Source organism: Melospiza melodia, chromosome 30 (genome assembly GCF_035770615.1).
Source record: "Melospiza melodia melodia isolate bMelMel2 chromosome 30, bMelMel2.pri, whole genome shotgun sequence".
NCBI classification, from domain to species: Eukaryota; Metazoa; Chordata; class Aves; order Passeriformes; family Passerellidae; genus Melospiza; species Melospiza melodia.
This window is the reverse complement of record NC_086223.1, coordinates 3,408,228-3,429,764: the sequence shown is the minus strand read 5'-3', so window position 1 is coordinate 3,429,764 and position 21,537 is coordinate 3,408,228. Positions and strand designations below refer to the sequence as shown.

General features: G+C 42.7%; 2 protein-coding genes across 3 annotated transcripts; both read left to right on the top strand.

The window, feature by feature from the left end:
• The first annotated feature begins 44 nt into the window (after positions 1–44).
• On the top strand, positions 45–9,672 carry DUSP3 (dual specificity phosphatase 3). Of its 2 annotated transcripts, none has more exons than XM_063179129.1 (3): positions 45–213; positions 3,344–3,570; positions 8,129–9,672. In XM_063179129.1, exons 1-3 carry the CDS (start codon positions 92–94, stop codon positions 8,326–8,328), a joined length of 549 nt encoding a protein of 182 aa, XP_063035199.1. In that variant the 5' UTR covers positions 45–91; the 3' UTR covers positions 8,329–9,672. The 2 variants fall into 2 exon arrangements, with proteins under 2 accessions (XP_063035199.1, XP_063035198.1); XM_063179128.1 differs by having other exon boundaries at positions 5,614–9,672.
• A 2,439-nt stretch (positions 9,673–12,111) lies between these two features.
• On the top strand, positions 12,112–21,427 carry SOST (sclerostin). The gene is made up of 2 exons (XM_063178917.1): positions 12,112–14,138; positions 18,540–21,427. Exons 1-2 carry the CDS (start codon positions 13,919–13,921, stop codon positions 18,956–18,958), a joined length of 639 nt encoding a protein of 212 aa, XP_063034987.1. The 5' UTR covers positions 12,112–13,918; the 3' UTR covers positions 18,959–21,427.
• Positions 21,428–21,537: the final 110 nt, after the last annotated feature.

Here is a 21,537-nt window from a genome sequence, read left to right as displayed (position 1 = left end):
CCGGCGGTGCGGCCCCGCCTCGGAGGCGGCGGCCGGGGCCGGGCGGGGCGGGAGCGGGCCGGGCTGGAGCCGCAGCGCCAAGGGCTCGGCCATGGGCGATTTCCAGCTCTCCGTGGAGGAGCTGAACGAGCTCCTGTCTAACGGGAGCGGCTGCTACAGCCTGCCCAGCGCGCACAGCAACGAGGTGGTGCCGCGCATCCACGTGGGGAACGCGTGAGTGCGCCGGAGCGGGGGCGCGGGGCAGGCCCGGCCTGGGCGGGCACGGGGGACGGAGGGGCCGGGCCGGGCCAGGCTGGGCTGGGTGGGGTGTGCGGAGGGGCCGGGCCGGGTGCGGTGTGTGGAGAGGCCGGGCCGAGTGCGGTGCCCGGCGGGAAGAGGGGCAGGGCAGGGCCGGGCCGGGTGCGGTGCCCGGCGGGAAGAGGGGCAGGGCAGGGCCGGGCCGGGTGCGGTGTGTGGAGAGGCCGGGCCGGGCCGGGCCGAGTGCGGTGCCCGGCGGGAAGAGGGGCAGGGCAGGGCCGGGCCGGGTGCGGTGCCCGGCGGGAAGAGGGGCAGGGCAGGGCCGGGCCGGGTGCGGTGCCCGGCGGGAAGAGGGGCAGGGCAGGGCCGGGCCGGGTGCGGTGCCCGGCGGGCAGTGAGGCCGGGCTGGGCTGGGCCGGGTGCCGTGTGTGGAGGGGCCGGGCTGGGCCGGGTGCAGTGCCCGGAGGGTGAAGAACTCGGGCCGGGCCAGGTGCGGTGCCCGGCGGGTAGTGAGACCGGGCAGGGCCGAGTCGGGCCGTGACCGTCACCGAGCAGCTCCCGGTGCTCCGAGCCCAGGGCAGTCAGGCTGCAGGACGGGATCTGCTGGATCTCAGCGGGGTTTATTTTTTACGCCACATCCTGGTGTCAGTTATCCGGTCCTATCCTGCTCGTAAAAAAACGCCAGTCACTTGTTTTTGAAATGTTAAAAGTTGAATAGTGATAAAATGGCCGTAAAAATAGTAACATAATTAGAGTAATAAAAATTTGGGCAATTTGGATTAGGATAATATGAAACAATAGAAACAAAGAGTTACAGAGGATCTGGGTACCTCTTTCTGGGCAAAATAAGCCCGAAAAAGGACACCCGTTAACCGAGGATTAACCCTTAAAAGCAACAGCCTGTTGCATATTCATACACCTCATCCATGATGCATAAATTCCGTTCAAACACAGGATTCTGTCTGGTCAGTGTCAGCTGCTTCCTCTGAATCCTGACAGCGTCGTCCTGACTGAGCGAGGCAGGAAGAAGTTCGTTTCTCCTGATAATGGAGCAATAAATTCTCTTTCTCTGAAAGATTCAGGTGTCCTGTGGCTGCTATCTCAGTGTGAATCCTTTCTTTAGAAAAAAAGTATCCTATAAAGCATAGTTTCCATTTTAACATTTTGTTATAAACTAAAACCATGTTAAACACACTACTTAAGAGAATTAATACAGCATTACTTTCTAACACAACACATATAACACTCATTTTAATATTTGAGAAAAGCTAATCCTAAAGTTCACATTTTTCACACTGCTGATTTTCCATTCCCTTTTTGGTCCATCTCTGTGCACTTCTTCCCTGTGAAATTGGGGGATTTTTTTTTTAAATACACTGGATCCCTGTACTTATTTTAGGTTTTTACCTTCTAAAGAAGTACAAGTCAAGATCATAGATTGTCACTAACTCCTAAGGCAAACCAAATTATATTTGTTACTGCCAGGACATTCACATCTAGAAAGGGGACTGAAATCATCCAGTAAACAGCCTGATGTCTGACAGCCACCATCTCCTTCATATTTGTAGTAGTTATAAAATAGTGGTAGTAGTTTTTTCCTGGGGAAAAAAAGGAAGTCATAGCTTGCAAGCTGATTTGTGCAGTAAATAATTTAAAAATAACAATCTGTTGCCACATTCAACCATTATTTCAGGATGGGAGTTCCTGTTGATGCTGAACACTCCGATATATGCTGATCTATATAATGTTAATTAAACCATGTTCTCACCCTACTAAGCATAGGAACTCACCACTGAATTAACACTTTTTGGTTTGGCCTTGCTCTGTAGGATTTTTGTGTTGAAAGCAGAATTCTCCAGACACTGAAACTTCTCCCCTGGCACAGATGATGTCCTGCCAGATGGAAAATCTGTCAGCATTTGTTTGGGTAATGAAGTCTTACAAATATTTGGTTCATTGCCATAGTTGCTTGGCACAGACAGCGGAAAATGTAGAAGCTTCAGTCATGCATAAATCTTCATCTGCTTTCACTAGAATTTAAGGGGTGTGCAATCATCAGGAAGAAAGAAATTCTCAAGATGTTCATGGCCTTGAATTAGATCAAAATTGTGAGTGAATGGACTCAGAGATTCATATAGATGTAAACTGACTAATTTGGATGTTTATTTTTTTAGGTTACCTAAGTGTCCAGCCAAAAGCCCTAGATGCATTGCCATCTCACAGAAACTTGTCCAGGATGATACTGCACAAATGCTTATCTGGAGCTCAGCTTAATATTAAGACCTCTTGTATGAGTTGAGCTGTGGGGAGTTTTAAAAAAATATTTGTTTCCATATCTAGTTAAACACATACTGAAAGCTGCTTTTAAAAACAATCTGTCTAGGCTACTTCCTTTCACACAGTGTGCAGGAACTGAGTTATCCTTCAGCTAAAGGATCTCTCACATTCTGCTGATGTTGGCCAGTGGGGCTTAGATTTTACTAGGAGACCACACAGAGTGATAAAACATGTGGGTTTTTTTTATTTCCCAGGAAAGTGAGGCAAATATTGCAAGTGACATAAGGAAATCATCAGACTCAGAATGAAAAGTAGTGGGATTATGGCAAAAAGGAGTCAATGCTCTCCTGATATTCCTTTATGGTTAGCTCCTCTTACTGTAGATTGCATCCCAGGGCACAAGCTGAGGTTGGTGCATGGTCACTTGTGTTACTGAGCAGGGTTGTTTAACTGGTTTTTAAATCATTTTATGTGGATAACTGTTAACCTTAGAAGTTAATGTGTTATCATCTCCAGTATTTTCCTACTTTGGTCAGAATTTTTTGTTCAGAAAGTTAGAATTTTATTCCACAGTAGGATCTAACAGATGCAGATTCACTTTCATGTGTGCATTCCTCAGTGTCAGACAAGAAATCAGCATTCTCTCATGCTCAAATAAGGGAACCATGGCTCTGAATATTTTTGTGAATTTATAACCTGTAGCTAATTCACTTTCTGGGCACATTTGGCATCTATTAGCAGAAAAATCCAAGGGTTTGGTTCTCAATACCTAAATACTGAGATGATTCACCAAATTCTAATCATTTTCTTGACACTTTTTGTCATGCAGGTTCATAGCCAAGAACATAACGAGGCTGCAGCATCTGGGGATAACCCATGTTCTGAATGCAGCAGAGGGGAAATCATTCATGCATGTGAACACTAATGCAGAGTTCTATGAAGGCTCAGGCATCAGATACCATGGCATTAAAGCTAATGATACACAGGAATTTAACCTCAGTCGCTACTTTGAGGAGGCAGCTGATTTTATTGACAAAGCCCTTTCCCAGAAGGATGGTAAGGCAAACTGAAATACCTTTCTACCATGTTTTCTGTGCACTGCATAGGCTTCTTAGTCATTTGCTGTTTAAAATGCTTCTTTGCTCTTACTATTCACAGAACAACCAAGGGAAAAATTCAGATAAAGGCCCTGGATCAGGCACAAGAAGGCACAGCTTAGTCTTGTGTTTATACATGCAGGTCTCCAGTACCTGGCAAAGGGAATTCTGTAGGGGTGACTTTGAAATGAGAAACAGCTGATGCATCTTATTATAGTTTCTTTCTGGCAAGAGATGTTTTTACTTTTCCTTAGACATTTTTGCTTTTTCTCTTCTTCTCTTCTAATGAAATATTCTTTAAAAAATAAGTTAAGCAGTTAAAAGTGGTTTAAGGACATTAGAAATTACAATTTAAAGGCAGAATTGATATAAGTAATACAAGTACTGAAGAGTAGTCACATAACCTGTTACATGGGGTTTTTTTCCAAATGTACAGTAAGAATACAGACTGTCACCTTACAGTTTTTCTTATATTAAGTCATTGTATTATTTTATGTGTTGATTGCCTCTATTTCCTAGGATTGCAGGAAAGTTGAAGGTCATATTTGCAATGTTGTTTATTGCCACATTTCTCTGTAGTGTGTTTCCTCAGAGCAGAAATCCTAGGACACAGTGCAGTGGGACAGATGGTGTTTGTGTTGTCTAGCTATTTCAACATTCCAGTTATTTCTGCACATGCCTAATTTCCTTCTTGCTTCGTGACTGAGCATTGAATAGCAGGAATGAGAACTCCCACAATTCTAGAAGTTCTTTCTCTGAAATGGGCAAAGGGGTTCTGGAGCTGTGATGTGGGTTTTGACAGATGGAAATAAATTCTTCATCCAGTTTGGTGGAGTATGAAAAATTCTAAAAATTAAATGCAACTCTTGCAGTTAGCACTGTGACTCGCTGAAACAGGCTGCAAGAGGAGAGAAGGGTTTGCTGTGCCATGACTGTACCTGCTCAGTTTAATCTCAAAAGTTTCAGGGTCAGTAAATTCAGAGTCAGTCTGGATTTGCAGCAGTTCCATTTCAGTCTGAGCAGTTGTTTACCACACCTACCACTGTTTTTTTAATGTGGTAAACAAGGAGGAGCCTTGGAGCTGGGTGATGTTGGAGTCAGTTTTAAGATTAACTGGCTACTGCAAATTATTAGTTTTGTTTGACATTGAAATGTGTTGTGGTGTGCTGTAATGTCCCATTTTGGCCTTCCAGGTCATTCCCCCAGGTGTGCCTATACCTCTCTCCCTTCCCCCTTGCCCCCATGCTGAGTGAGTCCTGTCAATCAGGCTGAACATTCCAGCAAGGCCTTGTGTGGTTGGTCAAGTTCAAAGGATGCCCCTATGCCCAGAGGTCATTGGCCTGTCTGGGTGTCATCTTCCCCTGAGACCCTGCCCCTCTCACCTGGTTGGTGCTCACCTGTCCCTCCCCTCCCCCTGTACCTGAGCTTAAAAAGGTGATCAGACCAATGCTGCCAGATTCTGTTGGAGCAGTTGCTCACGTTCAGACCTCTGTAACCATGGAATAAACCTCTGGACATTAAACCCTCCAGCAGAATCCTCTCCTTTTTCTCTTCACCATCGCCTGAAGCCATTCCTCCTGAGGTAAACGGGGTTCCTAACGAGCCTGGACTTGTTCAGTGCCCAGCTGCAACCACCAGCAAGCCAAGGTATCTCTGGGGTGATACACCGCAGGTGCTGCCTTTGGCCCAGCAGCGAGGGTCAGACCGGCCCAGGCACAATCTAACTGGGAATATTGGGAGCCTTATTCCAATAAAGTGTGTGACCCTGGCCCGCTGTAACCTCTTGGATGGAATAAGCTGCATTTTGGAGAGCTGCCTGGAGTCCCACATCCCTCATTTTGGCTCTTACAGACACACTTGGCGCCCAACGTGGGGCTCAAAGAGTCCCATCCTCTACCGGCTGACGCTTGGCAAACTTTCATCCTTCCCAACACGCATCACCTATTATTACATGTCCCGTTGCTTTGCAGCCTAACCCTGAGCTGTGGCTGTCTCCCTGCAGGCCAGGTGCTGGTGCACTGCCGCGAGGGCTACAGCCGCTCGCCCACGCTGGTCATCGCCTACCTGATGCTGCGGCGCGGCATGGACGTGCGCAGCGCGCTCTGCGCCGTGCGCCAGCAGCGCGAGATCGGCCCCAACGACGGCTTCCTCCGGCAGCTCTGCCAGCTCAACGAGCGCCTGCTCAAGGAGGGCAAGGTCAAGCCCTAGAGCACAGCGCTGCGCTGGTTCTGCTTTCGGTTTCTCGGAGCTTTAGAGGATGGGTTAGGCGCTTTAGAGACGCGAATTTCAACCGCCCGGCTGGAATTGCTGCTTGTCTAGTGAAAATGTCTGTCTGGAACTCTGTGATGTTTTCGAGATGGGACAAAATTGTGTCGCTGTTTGGAGCTGTTGCCATCAAGGGATGTTTGTAGAGGGGTAACTCAGCTGTCTTCACACACATTTCAGAGCCCCTGCGGGCTCCATAGCATATGTGGTTTGCGTTGACATTGAATGTGATTTGTTTAAGCTTTGTCTTTAGTTGTCTCACCAGTTCAGGAGCACATAATCACAGATTGATTATATGCAGCTGCTTTTATTTAAGAGCTCTGGGTGTCAGGGGCACAGACCCAAATCTGACTCTGACATGGGTTCAGGATGAACACAGTTTTATACCCTTATTATATAACTCCATATTAATTATTAAACTTACATTGTTCTATTGTATACATTGATTTCATCCAAGCATGGATTCTTGTAATTTGATGAGCCCTTGGGGGACACTGGACTGGGACTGTCCCAGTGCCACTTCCAGTGTCCCCAGTGCCACTCCCAGTGTCCCCAGTGTCCCCATTTCCCTGTTCCCAGTGCAAACTGGAGCTGGTGGTTGGGTCCCTGGCATCCTGCATGGAGCTGGTGCTGAGGACAAGGCCTTGGGGACTCTGGACTGGGACTGTCCCAATGTCCCCAGTGCCACTCCCAATCCAAAAATCCATTACATTGATTTCATCCAAGCATGGATTTCAGTAATTTTCATCAAACCCCCCTAACACAGTTTCTCATGATTCTTGTTACGATTAAACAATTCTATCCAATTACCAAACAATCATCACATTTAACAATTATGTCATTTATCATATAACAATCATATCTTTTATCACAGTCATTAAATTATTATACAGGTGCAGTTTTGCATGATCCATTAAAGCCTAACGTTTTCCCAGGCCCAACCTTTCTTTCCATTTCCCCTGAATATCCCATGATTTTAGAAACATTTTATCCCTATATTTTCAACCAGAGCACCAGCTCCCAAAAGCCCCAACACATCCCTTCACTCACTCTTAATAGGAGCACTGTAATTTCTAAAGCTTCTTTTTCATGCACACAGGTGCCTAAGGTTTGAATGTAGGAACTTCAGGGAATGGGAAGCAAATGTACAAATGCACAGATGCATTCACTTGGAAAAGAAAGTGCATGCAGTGTTTTGTGTGGATTTATGCTATACACAGTGTGAGAGTAAAGCCATTCAGAACCCATGCTTGATGTACACTGTGTCTCCAAGAATAGTTTTTTATCTTTTCTGTTACAATGGACATGAAATAGTCTGTTATTAAATGCTCTTTTATTTCAAGATCATAGTAGAAAAAACGTCAATTACAAATGCTGAGGGAAGAACTTGAACAAGGAAGAAATAATATTAATATTTAGAAGTGTTTGTGGTGGATATATAATATAAGTATCCTAATATAATGCCTTTCAAAGCTTGTATGGAATTACAGTGTCTTTATCTCTTCTTTACTATCACTGTTCAGTAACAGAATGGAATGACCTCACGTGCAGATTCCTTCCTTACAAAGCAGTTTGCACAAGAACACTCTTGACTTCTTGGATTGCTTGCATGGTATCATGAAATAAAAATGAGCATTGTAATGTACCACACTGTATAGGAAATATTTACATTGTATTCAAATAAATGATGACTCGATTCTGTTTACTACAGATGAAATGAGTGTTGGGAGAGGGAGCTTTGTTTGCACTGTGCCTGACTTAGTGGTAAATGTGTACCTGTGATTTACAGCACTGTATTCATGCCAGTGATCTCCCACTGCAAACTGGAATTGTTGGTTAAACCATCAGAAACCAGGGTGACTGCTCCATTCTCACCTGTGCTTTAATGGAGTTCTAGAATGAAAAATCTTAACACTGTTTTAAAGAGAAACACTTCAATAGTAGCACATGTGATCCCAGATGAAATTTTGTCTACTCAGGTCAGTAATCAGCAATCACAAACCATGCATGCATTGGTTTACAATGAGAAATTGTTTAGAATCAGAAATCACAAAGGCCATGCATGCATTGGTTTACAATCAGAAATCACAAAGGACATGCATGCATTGTTTTACTGCTGATTTTGGGGTTGTGTGGTTTGAGGTGTGGGAGAGGCAGTGGGGGCTCTGTACAGCAAGGTAAAGTTCTTGAAGTTAAATTCCAGAGCAGATTATTCTGCTTTAGCTCCACTCTTCCTGTTTTTCCTTCCACAGGATGGAGCTGCCACATCAAGGAGCCTTTTCTCTGTTGTGTCCTTCAGGTGACAGTGGAGGGACACTCTGCATGGTGTTCCTGTCACATCTCCACTGTCAGTCAGTATGCACTGCTGGCTTTGAACCAGGATGGTTCAGTACTAATAAGTAGTAATCAATTCCACTACCTAATTACACACCTGTTTGCTTTCTCCCATTGATCCACTTAATCAGGAGTAGATTAATTGCTTCCTCAAAATTCCTAGTTACTAATTTCATATTGTGTGAAGTAGGAGTAGTGGCTTTAGAAACAGGAATACTGGCCTTACCTTTTCTACAAGGCTGACTTTTCATACTGCAGTTTAATTTATAAATTACCCTTTAAAAATACTTTAAACATAGATTTTTTTTTTTTTATTGTCTCACACCATGTATTCTTAACACCTATTTGCACTATAAGGAAGAAAAAGGGAAGTTCACACTGGATGCACTTTATCTTTCACCTGTTACTTGGAAATCAAAATTCCAGTCTATTAAAGAGCTAAGAAACCATTAGGCATTAGATCTTTGTTGACCTTTAATAAACCAGAATGGTTTATTAAAATTGAGTCTGTTTACTTTATGGTGATATTTCTGTAGTTGTCACTAACAAGAAATATTGAAAATCAAAACAGGGGAATGTGTTCTTATATTCAAGATAATTTTTACTTCTTGGGACACTGGTCACTCTTATGGAAACTCTGGCCCATTTGTCTCAGTATAACAAAACTGATTTAGCAAATGTTTTGCAGTATGAGAGTGGAGAGACATAAGTAAAACAATGTTATAAATTGGTTTTAAAATTGAGACTGTGTATCATATTTAAAATCACTGATAGGCAACTCAGCAACAAAACCATTTCTGCTTTTAGAGCAGGCTAAAAATAGTTGAAATGTCAGAGCAGTGCTCCATTAATGGATCATAGCCTTCCTCTGAGTCTTGCTCTCCAAGTACAGTCATGCTGCAAATTCCTCTCCCCATTTTAGCTGGCCAGGAAGGTCTTGTATGTCTGTGACCCGCAGTGATATGCTGTATACCAAATTTCTCTTCCTGATTGTAGAAGGAAAGATACATAAAACATGGGAATGAGAGCTTTCTTTCCTTGTAATATGAAATCGAGAATGTATTGGAAAAAATAGAGCTTTTTATTCCTCTGAAATTGCTGAGAACCTGCCCTTTGCTGTGAGATCTTCCTTACAAGAATGCTAATTGAGGGAGGTACATTTGGAAAGAACTGTGTGTCGCAAACAGCAACACTCTGATGCCAGAAGCAGAATTTTTTACCTAATTTTATTTTTTATATTAGTTCTGCTAGTTTACTATGATGTTTTTAGCACAGAGATTATCTAGTGGAATCTGTCTTAGTTTAGCACAGAAGTTTCTCCTAAAATTATTTTCTGGGCTTCACCAAAGAGCAAAACTAGAAATAGAACAAGCCTGAGGGGTGTCTTTTAAGGATTTGCTGGTGAGAATTAGTTGTAGTTATTTATTAATTTATTCTGCAAATAAATCCTGGAAATAACGAAGTGTTGGTTGTGTGTTTTAATTGTAGCTCCTGTAGGCTGGTGCTGCTGGCTGGCTGACTCACCAGATGGAGCTGTAGGCTTGCTCTTCCTCCCTGGAGAGCCATCCCTGGCTCCTGCACTGTGCTGGGGTGTGAATCCAGGGAATTCTTACCACTGGAAAAGACAAGCCACCAGAATGACTTAGCAGTGTGAGGTGGAAAATAATAAGAATCCATTTATTTTGGCTTCTTGCGGGAGATGACACCACAGCATTCAGACTTTATTCACTCTGTGACATTGCAGAATTCTTCTGAGGCAACTGGAAGTTGATTAGGAAAGGCTGCAGCATGGAAAAAAAAAAAAAAAACAAAAACAAAAAAACAAACAACTGTTTGAGAAGCAAAGTTCATGTCAAAACAGAATTCTGATCATGTCAAAATTCAGAATTTTGATCAGGTCAAAACCAGAATTCCTGGGCAGTGTGTGAAGTTTGTGCACAGAGAAGCTGGAATTGCACCTGCACAGCTTTGGGCTGGGATGCTGAGCACAACCCTCAGGCCCAGGGGTGGGTAGGGAAGCACCTGGAGCTGGAATGACTGAGGAATTTCAGGAGATGAAATGACTGAGGAATTTCAGGAGCTGGAATGACTGAGGAATTTCAGGAGCTGGAATGACTGAGGAATTTCAGGAGATTAAATGACTGAGAAATTTCAGGAGATGGAATGACTGAGGCAATTTCAGGAGCTGGAATGACTGAGGAATTTCAGGAGATGAAATGACTGAGGAATTTCAGGAGCTGGAATGACTGAGGAATTTCAGGAGGTGAAATGACTGAGGAATTTCAGGAGATGGAATGACTGAGGAATTTCAGGAGATTAAATGACTGAGAAATTTCAGGAGATGGAATGACTGAGGCAATTTCAGGAGCTGGAATGACTGAGGAATTTCAGGAGATGGAAGGACTGAGGCAATGTCAGGACCTGGAATGACTGAGGAATTTCAGGAGCTGGAATGACTGAGGAATGTCAGGAGATGGAATGACTGAGGAATTTCAGGAGATGGAATGACTGAGGAATTTCAGGAGCTGGAATGACTGAGGAATTTCAGGAGCTGGAATGACTGAGGAATTTCAGGAGCTGCTTTAGCTGTGCCTGAATTGCAGGGTTCAATGCCAGTGTTTCAGGACAGTGTTTCAAGAGTTTCTGAACTCTTCTGGAGTTCAGAAAGCAGCAGCAGTGGATTCAGGCTGAGCAGGAGATGCCAATTAACTCCTGGTGGCTCTGGTTCCTCCTCAGAGCAGAGCACTGCTTTGGGCTCAGTGGGGTTAACTTTATTCCCATTTTGGGTTTGTGCTGAGCTCAGTGATGATCTTACAGAGATGTTTGTGTTGCTGCTGAGCAGGGCAGACACAGCTGAGGCCTTTGCTGCTGGGGGTTATTGGTTTCTCTGGGTCTGGATTGAAGGCACTTGAGATGATAATTCATGTTCAAACTCAGGTGTTTATTGTTTCTTATCAACGCAACAACCTCGCAACATGAGTTCTGCAGGTTTCATTAGCAAAACACAAAATGGCCAACAATCTCTTGTTACAAGGCCTTTTCAGACTAAACTATCCAATTAAGAAATGACACCTAAATTATTTTCCCTTTTAACCCAATAACTGATCACTCAAAGTCTGCAATGTGGATTTTCCTGTCCAATTACAAAATACCACCCAAACCCATGGAGAAGAAGGTAAAGGAGAGCAACCAGTCTCCACCCTAAAACCTCCATTTTGCTTCATATTTATTTCCAATTAAGAACTGACACCTAGATTATTTTCCCTTTTAACCCAATAACTGATCCCTCAAAGCTGCAATATGGACTTTTCTGTTCAGTTACAAAAAAATCGCCCAAAGCCATGGAGAAGAAGGAAAAATAAGGTAAAGAAGAACGGCCAGTCTCCACCCTAAAACCTCCATCTTGCTTAAGATATTACCTCAATATTTATTTCTATATTCTAAATATATTTAGGATATATTTATTTATAATATAATAGAATTTATTATATTTACTGATAATATAATACATTTATTATTATAAATAATTACTATTTATTTCTAATATAATAGAATTTATTATATTTACTTATAATAAATGTATTATTATAAATAATTATCATACTAATTTCTACATGTTAGAAAAATATTTCTATAAATACATAAATATTTATAGAATATTTATTTCTATAGTCTAAATATTTAGCATATTTATTATATACATAGGTTATATATATATTATCTATATACATTTAGATATATTTATTTCTAAATAAAATTTTAGAAATTAAATATTTATTTCTACATTCTAAATCCCCAAACTCTTAAGTTTTCTACCCTATAAGCATTTCTTGGCCTATCAGCTTTAGCTACATTATGCTGTAAATGCTTTAATCATCTAAAATTACTTTTTGTGGGTCTTACTACGATGTAGTTTTTTATAGTTCTATTTTTTTAAAGCATTTAGTCTTTTTTCCAAGGCTATCTTTTGAAACTTCTTTCTAGTTCAATTTCTCTCTCAACAATATCTACCTTATTCCATGGTATTTCTAAATTAGTATTTCTTATTTTAAAGTTTGCATACACATGTATACTGTGTGAGCTTTTTGTTAAGTTTTGAGAATTTTCTACAAATTCATTTCCCTGTGTGGGTTTGGCTCTGGCTATGGGCGAACCACAGCAGTGGCTGAGGATGGAATTGCTCAGCTCTGAATATTATATATAATAATATATATAATAATTATATATAATATTCTGATATAATATATTCAGCTCCAGTATCAGTCCCACCCTGTCAGAGCTCATTCTGAGAACACTCTCTCCCTAATAACTCTTTTTATTTTTTCCCGTGCTTCATTAAAACTAGAAAAATCAAATTTTTGGGGGAGGGAAGCAGCACAGAGAATGTCTGCTTTGCTGCAGGAAGGGCTGTGAGCAGGCAAGCAGCTGCAGGGTGTGAAAAAATGTTTTTGTAGCTAAGGAATCTGAATGGCTGAGATTTGGGTTCATTCCTGGCATCTATTAGGCCGCCCTCCTTCTTATGGACAAGAAGTTTTAAGCCACAGGCTAAATATATCTTCTGGTTTTTTCATTCAGACATTGTTTTGGTATTATTTCTCCGTGTGGGTTGTACAGATAAATACAATAGTTAGTAATAGTTTGTATAGAAGAGTGAATACAGATTGTCTGAGTGCTTGGGAGAAGCTACATCAAGAAGATTTTTCTGTTTTATGTGACAGCTGATCACTCTAAATGAGATTGTTGTCAGTGCAGGCCCACTAGAGACAACAGCTTTTGGAAATATTGCATGAAAAATTAACAGAAACTGAGCTTTGGTGGATACATCCAACTTTGAGGGCATTTAAACAGAGGAGTAAAGAAGCAGCAAGGACTCAGTGATTGCCAGCACTCAGCTCTGCTCTGCTCTCCTGTCCTGCTTTTCTGCAGCTCTGATGTCACTTTGGACAAGGCTCTCGTGGTGCTATTCCTGTCTGACCAAAATAATACCAAAATCCTTCTTTAGTCCCTGCTCCTTCAGGACTCGGAGTCCTTCACGGCTTGTTCAGTTCAGCTCCAAGCCAAAAATAGATTTACTACATGTAAGTAAGGAAAATGATGCTTAGAAGAACATGAAACAAAATGTGGAGCTCCTTTTTTTATGGAAAGGAGAGGGGAAAAAAGCTCCTTGTTATGGAAAGGATAGGAAAAAAACCCTAATAATTTCCCTGCAGAGACTGAAAAGCAGAATTACTGAGCTACACTTTCTAGATTTACTCACTTTAAACATTGAGCAAAGGGAAGAGGGAATTTGCTGAATAACAACAGCAAAATGTAAAAAGTCTGGAAAACCTTTGGAAAAGGCAAAGTTTCAAATATGGATGGAGGCAGAAGCAGGTTTTAATTACACCATTGTCAGAGCAAAACTGCAGAAAGGCTTGGCAGGTTGCAATTCATTGTAGTCTTGTCTATCACTTTTTGTTGCCAGGCTCAAAAATGAGGTAGATGAGAGAAGTTTTTGCATAACAGTTGTAAAATATTGTCACTAACCCACCCCCACACACCCATTTTATTTCACACTGACAAAAGCTGAGATGAATGAGTTGTCTGGCCCTTCCCACTTTGTATAGTCATTGGCTGGCTTGGTTCTAAAAGGGATTTTAAAAAGGGGAATAATGTGCCTTTGGCCAGGATCTGAGGCTGTCAGGGTGCTGAAAAGCTGATCTGTGACCATGCAGATCCCTTGGGCTGTGTGTGCTGTCTGTGTCCTGACACAAATCACGCTTCACTCTGTGCAAGGCTGGCAGGTGTTTAAAAATGATGCTACAGAAATCATTCCTGAGATCACTGAAAATCCAGAAACGCCAATGGAGCCGGCTTTCAGCAACAACAACACCATGAACCAGGCAAAACATGGAGGAAGACACATACAACAAACTCCAGACCTCAGTGGTAAGAAAAATATCATTATTTCTGTTTGGATCATAGCAATTTGTAAAAGAAAACTTGTGATCATCTATGTTTGTTTATTAACACTTTTAGGTGTGGCCCAGCTGCTTTAAGTGACAGGGATTTGCATCTGCTGTTGAAAAAGTATGAATATAAACATTAGGAAGAATATATTGGAGTTTACTGATGCAAACATCAGCTCTCTGTTGAATATTGCTACTCTGCAGACAACTCCAAAACATCCAACCTGTAGAAATTAATACCTGTAGATAAAAACAAATATCTGTAGATTTTACTTAACACTTCTCTGTGTTTTGTGAGGAAATATCACAAATTCTCTTTCCCTGTTTAATATTAGGATGGGGAATGGGTTGACAGTGGAGACGATAATATAAATTTGTAATTTAGGAACATCCACACCAGCTAAGGCTAAGATCACACCAAAAGGTGCACATTGAGGCTGTGCTCAGCTAAATGAGAGAAATTTGCTGCTCCCTGACTGACAGATCTTCAGCCAGGTTCCAGCAGCCAAAAATGCTCCAAAATCCATTGTCACTCGACCAAGTGTCTAACTTTAGCAGTGATGCAAGACATCATCCTTTTGGGGAGAGACAGGAGGTGGAAAGCCAACCCCAAACAGAGAAATGTGGATTTAAAAAAGTTTTCCACTGGAAAATAGGGCAAGTTTGGTCCTCCAGACACAGCACAAAGCACAGAGCAGCACAGGCACAGATCAAACTTAGAATTTCCACTGTTGGGCATCGCAGATCTGAGCCAGCCTCCTTTTTCTGGGGACAGTTTGAAGGCAATTGGGAATTTCTGCTGCAGCTGCCTTTAGGGCATTTAAAAGCAGAGGGTTAACAATATTTTAAAAATTTTTTTTTTAAATTAATGCTTTTGAGAGTGTGGCCTTAAAAGTCTCTCACATTCCTAAGAGGGAGAGCACTCTCAGGCAGTCCCACCAGGGCAGAGCAGGTTGGGTTTTTTATCTCATCTCAACACCTTCATTTCTTAACTTCTTACCACTCTGCCATCAGCTGGGAACCTGCCCCACAGATTTGTGCATATTTTTCCAAGTGGAAAGCACAGCAAGTTAAGCAATCAAAGACTGAAGGAGAGTGGGCAGCTGTTTAAGATACACAATGGTCTTGTATACTTATTTTGGGATTTTTAACATAAGGAATCAAAATTATGATCCAAAGTGGCCATTTCTGGAACATAAGCACCAGACCATGAGGGATTTCGCACCTGCACACTCACAGGACATAAATGCACAAATATCACCTACAGAGCTGAGGCAGGTGCTTGGATATTTAACTGCCTGTGCTTTATGGAGGTAAAATGCACCTTATTTCACTCATTTATTTATTTACAGACAGACATAATTTTCTTGACTGCTTGGGGAACTTGAGAGCGTTACTGAAGTGCATGTGGGGTTCAGTTGCCAGTGTTTTTGTCACAAGGATTGCTTAATTTCATTAATGCAGTCCTTCAAAATTAAAAAAAAAATGAAATTTTGCTAGCTGTACTTTGACAAATATAAATCTGAGCACTGAAAATCCTGTTTCTATACTTCACAGGAAAATTTAAAAAATTTAAAAAATTAAAATGTCTGTCCAAATACTGTTGTGTCACTAATAATTCAGGGTCAGAATTCTCTTTTGCTGAACTAAACCTTGCACACAGTGAGGAGAATGGGCCTAACAGGCACAGCCTTCTGTGAGCTGACTTTGAAGGCTTCCACCATAAACAGTGTTCCTGAGTTAAATCTGTCCTTTTTGTCCTTTTGACAAGAGAAGAACATTAATGTAGATGAATAATGTAAATGTATTAATGTAAATTAATAACTTCTAGTTGAAGTTATTTGATAAGCACTTAAAAATCAAATTTTGTGTCTTCCCAACAAGTCAATTAAACAAGGGAAAAGAGCCACTTTTGGGAAAAATTATGTTCCTATAACTGGAAAATTTCTAAATACTTAATGCTAAGAAATTCTCTATTTTCTAATGCTTCATTTGCCTAGAGTTATCCATTGAGAAAAAGGAGAGGAAAAAAGGTTCTAATAGCCAGAAGATGCCTTTAGCTCTCTCAGGGAGCTTTGTGGGACATGTGGAATTACCACAGAGAACAGGAAATTTGGAAAAGCTGCTGCCTGAATAGTGGGAATTCCTTAGTGCTGTTCTTACCTGGGATTTCTCTAACCTGGAACACATCATGCAAACTAAAAAATCACTTAAGAAACACTCTTTTTTTATTGGAAAAAAAATTTAAATCTGGAGTAAATAGAGTTAAAGTAAATAGAGTTAAACTAGAGCAGTGGAGGAAGGTGTTGCCCACAGTTAAATGGAGCTAGGAGAATATTGCCAAAAATTCCCAGCTGTTCCATTTCCCCCTGCACATCACTGACAGGAAAAGTATCTGGTGGGTTTTATTCACCAATTTGTACTTTGTTACTCAAGGGTTTTACAGCTGGAGTAGCTGAATAGTCAGGAGCAGCACGGGTGAGTTTTTTGAGGTATTTCTCCTGCAAATCTGCTGTTCAAGTGTGGCTCAGAGAGACATCTGCTGCAGGAAATCTTGTGCTTTGACACTGGCCCACAAAAGCCACTCACTCACCCTCCCCTGCCACAGCTGGGCAGAGGAGAGAAAAATCAACATCAAAAAAATCTGTCAGATTATAGCACTTGGTGAGAGAGTGAGAGAAACTGAGCTGGAGGTTTGGAGGTTGAGGGCAAAACAGGCTTGGCTTAGAGGTACAGAGTGACTTTATTACGACCAAAATCAGAGGAGGATAGTGAGAAGTAAAATAAACCCTTAAAAACACATTTGTTCCCCAAATTGTTCCTCCTTCCTACTGGCAGCTCAGGCAGCCAGGGCATGGGGGGTTTGGGTTTGGGTTGGGGTTTGGGTTTGGTGTAGGGTTAGGGTTTGGTATAGATTTAGGGTGCTTTCTGGCAGGGAAAGAGCCCAGAATGAAGGGAAGAACAGGATTGAAGGATTGCAGGAATGAAGGATCACAGGCATGAAACAACAGGTGTAAAGGGAAGAGCAGGAATGAAGGAAAGAACAGGAATAAAGGATTACAGGAATGAAAGAACAGGAATGAAGGAAGGAACAGGAACGAAGGATTACAGGAATGAAAGAACAGGAATGAAGGAAGGAACAGGGATGAAGGATTACAGGAAGGGAAGAGCAGGATTAGAAGAGAAGAGCAGGATTGAAGGGAAGAGCAGAAATGAAGGATCACAGGAATGAAGGAGCAGGACTGAAGGAAGGGAGGAGCAGGCATGAAGGACTACAGGACTGACGGAAGGAAAGAGCAGGAAAGCAGGGAAGAGCAGGACTGAAAGAACAGGACTGAAGGGAGGGAGCAAGATTAGAAAGGAAGAACAGGACTGAAGGGAGGAGCAGAAATGAAGGATTAGATTACAGGAATGAAGGAGCAGGACTGAAGGAAGTGAGGAGTAGGAATGAAGGATTGCAGGACTGAAGGAAGAGCAGGATTGAAGGATTACAGAACTGACAGAAAAGAGCAGGACTGAAGGGAGGGAAGAGGAGGGCTGAAGGATAAGAGGAAGGGAAGAGCAGGAATGCAGGGAAGAGCAGGGCTGAAAGAACAGGACTGAAGGGAAGAGCAGGACTCCAGAGAGGAGCAGGATTAGAAGGGAAGAGCAGGATTGAAGGGAGAAACAGAAATTAAGGATTACAGGAAAAGAAGGAGCAGGACTGAAGGAAGCGAGGAGCAGGCATGAAGGATTGCAGGACTGAGGGGAAGAGCAGGACTGAAGGGAGAAGCAGAAATGAAGGATTACAGGAATGAAGGAGCAGGACTGAAGGGAGGGAAGAGGAGGGCTGCAGGATTAGAGGAAGGCAGGAACAGGACTGCAGGGAGGGAGCAGAAATGGAGGATTAGAGGAAGGCAGGAACAGGACTGAAGGATTAGAGGAAGGCAGGAACAGGACTGAAGGGAGGGAGCAGAAATGAAGGATTAGAGGAAGGCAGGAACAGGACTGAAGGACTGGAGGAGCAGAAATGAAGGATTAGAGGAAGGCAGAGGCAGGACTGAAGAAAGGGAGGAGCAGGACTGAAGGATTAGAGGAAGGCAGGAACAGGACTGAAGGGAGGAGCAGAAATGGAGGATTAGAGGAAGGCAGGAACAGGACTGAAGGACTGGAGGAAGGCAGGAACAGGACTGAAGGATCAGAGGAAGGCAGGAACAGGACTGAAGGACTGGAGGAAGGCAGGAACAGGACTGAAGGACTGGAGGAAGGCAGGAACAGGACTGAAGGGAGGAGCAGAAATGAAGGATCAGAGGAAGGCAGGAACAGGACTGAAGGACTGGGGGAAGGCAGGAACAGGACCGCAGGGAGGCAGCCGAGGCAGTAACGCGTTCCCTGTCCGCAGATGCCGCCTTCAGCTGCCGGGAGGTTCGCACCACGCGGTTCCTGACGGACGGGCCGTGCCGCAGCCTGAAGCCGGTGAAGGAGCTGCTGTGCTCGGGCCAGTGCGAGCCCTCGCACCTGCTGCCCAACTCCATCGGCCGCGGCAAGTGGTGGCGGCAGAACGCGCCCGATCTCCGCTGCATCCCCGCGCACAGCCGCACCCAGCGCGTCCTCATGGCCTGTCCCCAGCAGGAGACGCGGACTTACAAATTCCGGGCGGCCACGGCCTGCAAGTGCAAGCGCTACACCCGCTACCACAACCAGTCCGAGCTCAAGGACTTCGGCAAGGACGTGCCCCGGCCCCAGAAGAACAAGAAAGCGCATCTGGCCAGAGCCAGGAGCGGCAAATCCAACCAGCACGAGCTGGAAAATGCCTATTAGGAGGGAAGGATGGATGGATGGGTGGATGGATGGATGGATGGAAGGATGGAGGTGGCTCTGGGTTGTTGAGTTTGTGAGGTGCCCAGGATGAGGTGAGAATCTGCCTCCCATGTTCTCAGAAGGCTGATTTGTTATTTTATGGTATTATATTGTATTAAAAGAATATACTGAAACTAAGAGAAAGGATACAGCCAGAAGGCTTGACAAGAATGATGATGAAAAAGTCGTGGCTGACTCCTCAGAGTCCGACACAGCTGGTGGTGATTGGTCATTAAGTAAAAACAATTCACATGAAACCAATCAAACCTGTTGGTAAACAATTCCAAAGCAGCAAAACAGGGAGAAGCAAATGAGATAATATTGTTTTCACTTTTCTCTGAGGCTTCTCATCTTCCCAGGAGAAGAAATCCTGGCGAAGGGATTTTTCAGAAAATGTGGCAGTGGCACTGGGCGACACAGACCAGCAGCTCCAGATGTTTGCTGAACCATCAAAAGGCACTCGGAGGTCACACCTTGATGTTCTGACTGCAGAAGGTTCCAATTCCTTCTGCTGAGCTGGGTCAAATAGGCAAAAAAATGGGTCAGATTGTAGCACTTATGTGTGATAAAGAATGAGATAAAGGCAGCTGGAGGCACCTGTCACTACAGGACACGAAATAACACGCAGCTCTCTCAAGGCAAAAAGAGAATTTTTAATTTCTGGCTCCAGCATTTATAGATTTCCAAAAGTGACAGTGGATTGGAGGGTGACAGTGCCACCTCTCCAATGACACTGGACAAACCAACAGCCTGTCAAATTTCTCCTCCTCCAGAAAAGAATGCAAAACAATGAGTTATTAACATAAAGCATATGAGGAAATTTGTTACAAGAATGCAAACATCAGAAAGCTTAGAAAAACTTAAATATGAGTTTTTCAGGAGAGAAGGACCCTTCCATGTGCATGCTGGACAAATAAATTAAAGTTTTCTCCCCCAGTCTCACGGGTTTGCTGCTGTCACTCACTTGTGTTGTCCTTCCTGCAGCTCAAAGAATTGCATCTTGTCTTGCTCCCAGCACTGGGCAGTTGTTTATGCCCTGTAAAACAAAAATACTGCAAGCCTTGTGGATAATCAACCAGTATTGCTGGGGAGAATTAAATTCCTGAGTTCACCGGAAAATATTTAGCGTTAGATTTTAAATGTAAAACCATTGGATTATTAGATTATCGAGTCACCAGAACACATTTAGCGCTAGATTTTAAATGTAAGACCATGAGATTTATTGAGTTCATCAGAAAAATCAGGGTGACAGGAGGTGCATGGCAGTTTGTGTGTCCTGGAGGAGCAGGGAGGCAGAGGAGAGCGAAGCTGGTGTGGGCACAGCCACATTTTGCTTTATTCCAAAGGGAACATTTACAGGAATAGAATCTTGGAATCCGTTCCCCAGACCAGGATGCAGGACAAGGCTGCAGTTATGAAAGCACCAGGAGAGTCTCTGAAGGCGCCCTAGAAGGTTTGGGGCAGCAGGGATTTCAGGTTCTGGTGGGTGAAGTCAAATTGTTGGGAAATGAGCACATTACCAGATGTCCTCGTGCACCAGGTGTTGCCTCTCGAACTGAAATGTGACGTTAATGTTCTCAAAACAGAAGTAAAAGTGTGACAAATCCATCTCATATTTTTAATTAGAAGCTTATGGGGTTGACAAGTTCAAAACTGGCGACTAGAACCATATTGATTTGGGAACAATGATTTGTTTTAGGGACAATTCAACAAATTCTCCTGGAACTGGAGTGGAGCAGATTTATGAACAAGATGCTCCTCCCAAACCAGATAAGCTCACTGATGTTTGTCCTGTAAGCAGCTAACATTATCCATAGCCTAACATAGAATATAGTGATTATTCCTTATTTCCTAGAACATGTTTGACTTTAATATCAGCTTAGACACATCCATTTACATTTTCTGTTCTGTAGAGGTTGGATTATGTGGCCACACACTCTGTAGCAGTAAAACTGTGCAAACCAAGCTCTGGGAGTGAGGTGGTGCTTCTGCATTAAAAGTGAGCCTCTGCTAAGTCATGAATTCCTCTAGAAAAGTCTTTAGGATATGCAACTTTGTTTTTTCTTTAGTTTGGCAGCAATTTTCCTTTGCTTAGCTTCTCAACACTCAGAGTAATGTTTATGGTTTTACATTAAAGGATATTGTTAGAAAGTGAATTGTCAAATGCTGTATACATCCTGTAGAATTTATGCTGAAATAATATGAATGTGGAAATTTGAAATGTTGATAGATTTTTCAGTTGTTTTATGTGAGACCAGAACCTAGGGACAAAAGATATCATTTCAGAGAGTGAATTATGTATTTATTTTTTTCCAGAAAATTATTTATGCAATGTTTCAACTTGTAGAGAACGAGAAGTAATACTGCTTTAAAAATATTAGTCTGTTATTTTTAATTTTAAATAAATTGTTAATAAAGTAGAAACAATGATTAATTCTAGAAAGACTCATTGATTTCCAGCTACAGCATAAAGCTGATTTCCTGCAAAGCCAGGGATTCACAGAACAGTCAGGGTGCCAAGTCCATTTTCTGGGATTAAA

Bases quoted from the DNA above. Each gene is read 5' to 3' on its own strand.
- DUSP3 (XM_063179128.1), top strand. From the start codon at position 92: ATGGGCGATTTCCAGCTCTCCGTGGAGGAGCTGAACGAGCTCCTGTCT. The intron at 214-3,343 runs GTGAGTGCGCCG...TTTGTCATGCAG, and splicing joins CGCATCCACGTGGGGAACGC to GTTCATAGCCAAGAACATAA. The intron at 3,571-5,613 runs GTAAGGCAAACT...GTCTCCCTGCAG, and splicing joins AGCCCTTTCCCAGAAGGATG to GCCAGGTGCTGGTGCACTGC.
- SOST (XM_063178917.1), top strand. From the start codon at position 13,919: ATGCAGATCCCTTGGGCTGTGTGTGCTGTCTGTGTCCTGACACAAATC. The intron at 14,139-18,539 runs GTAAGAAAAATA...CCCTGTCCGCAG, and splicing joins ACAAACTCCAGACCTCAGTG to ATGCCGCCTTCAGCTGCCGG.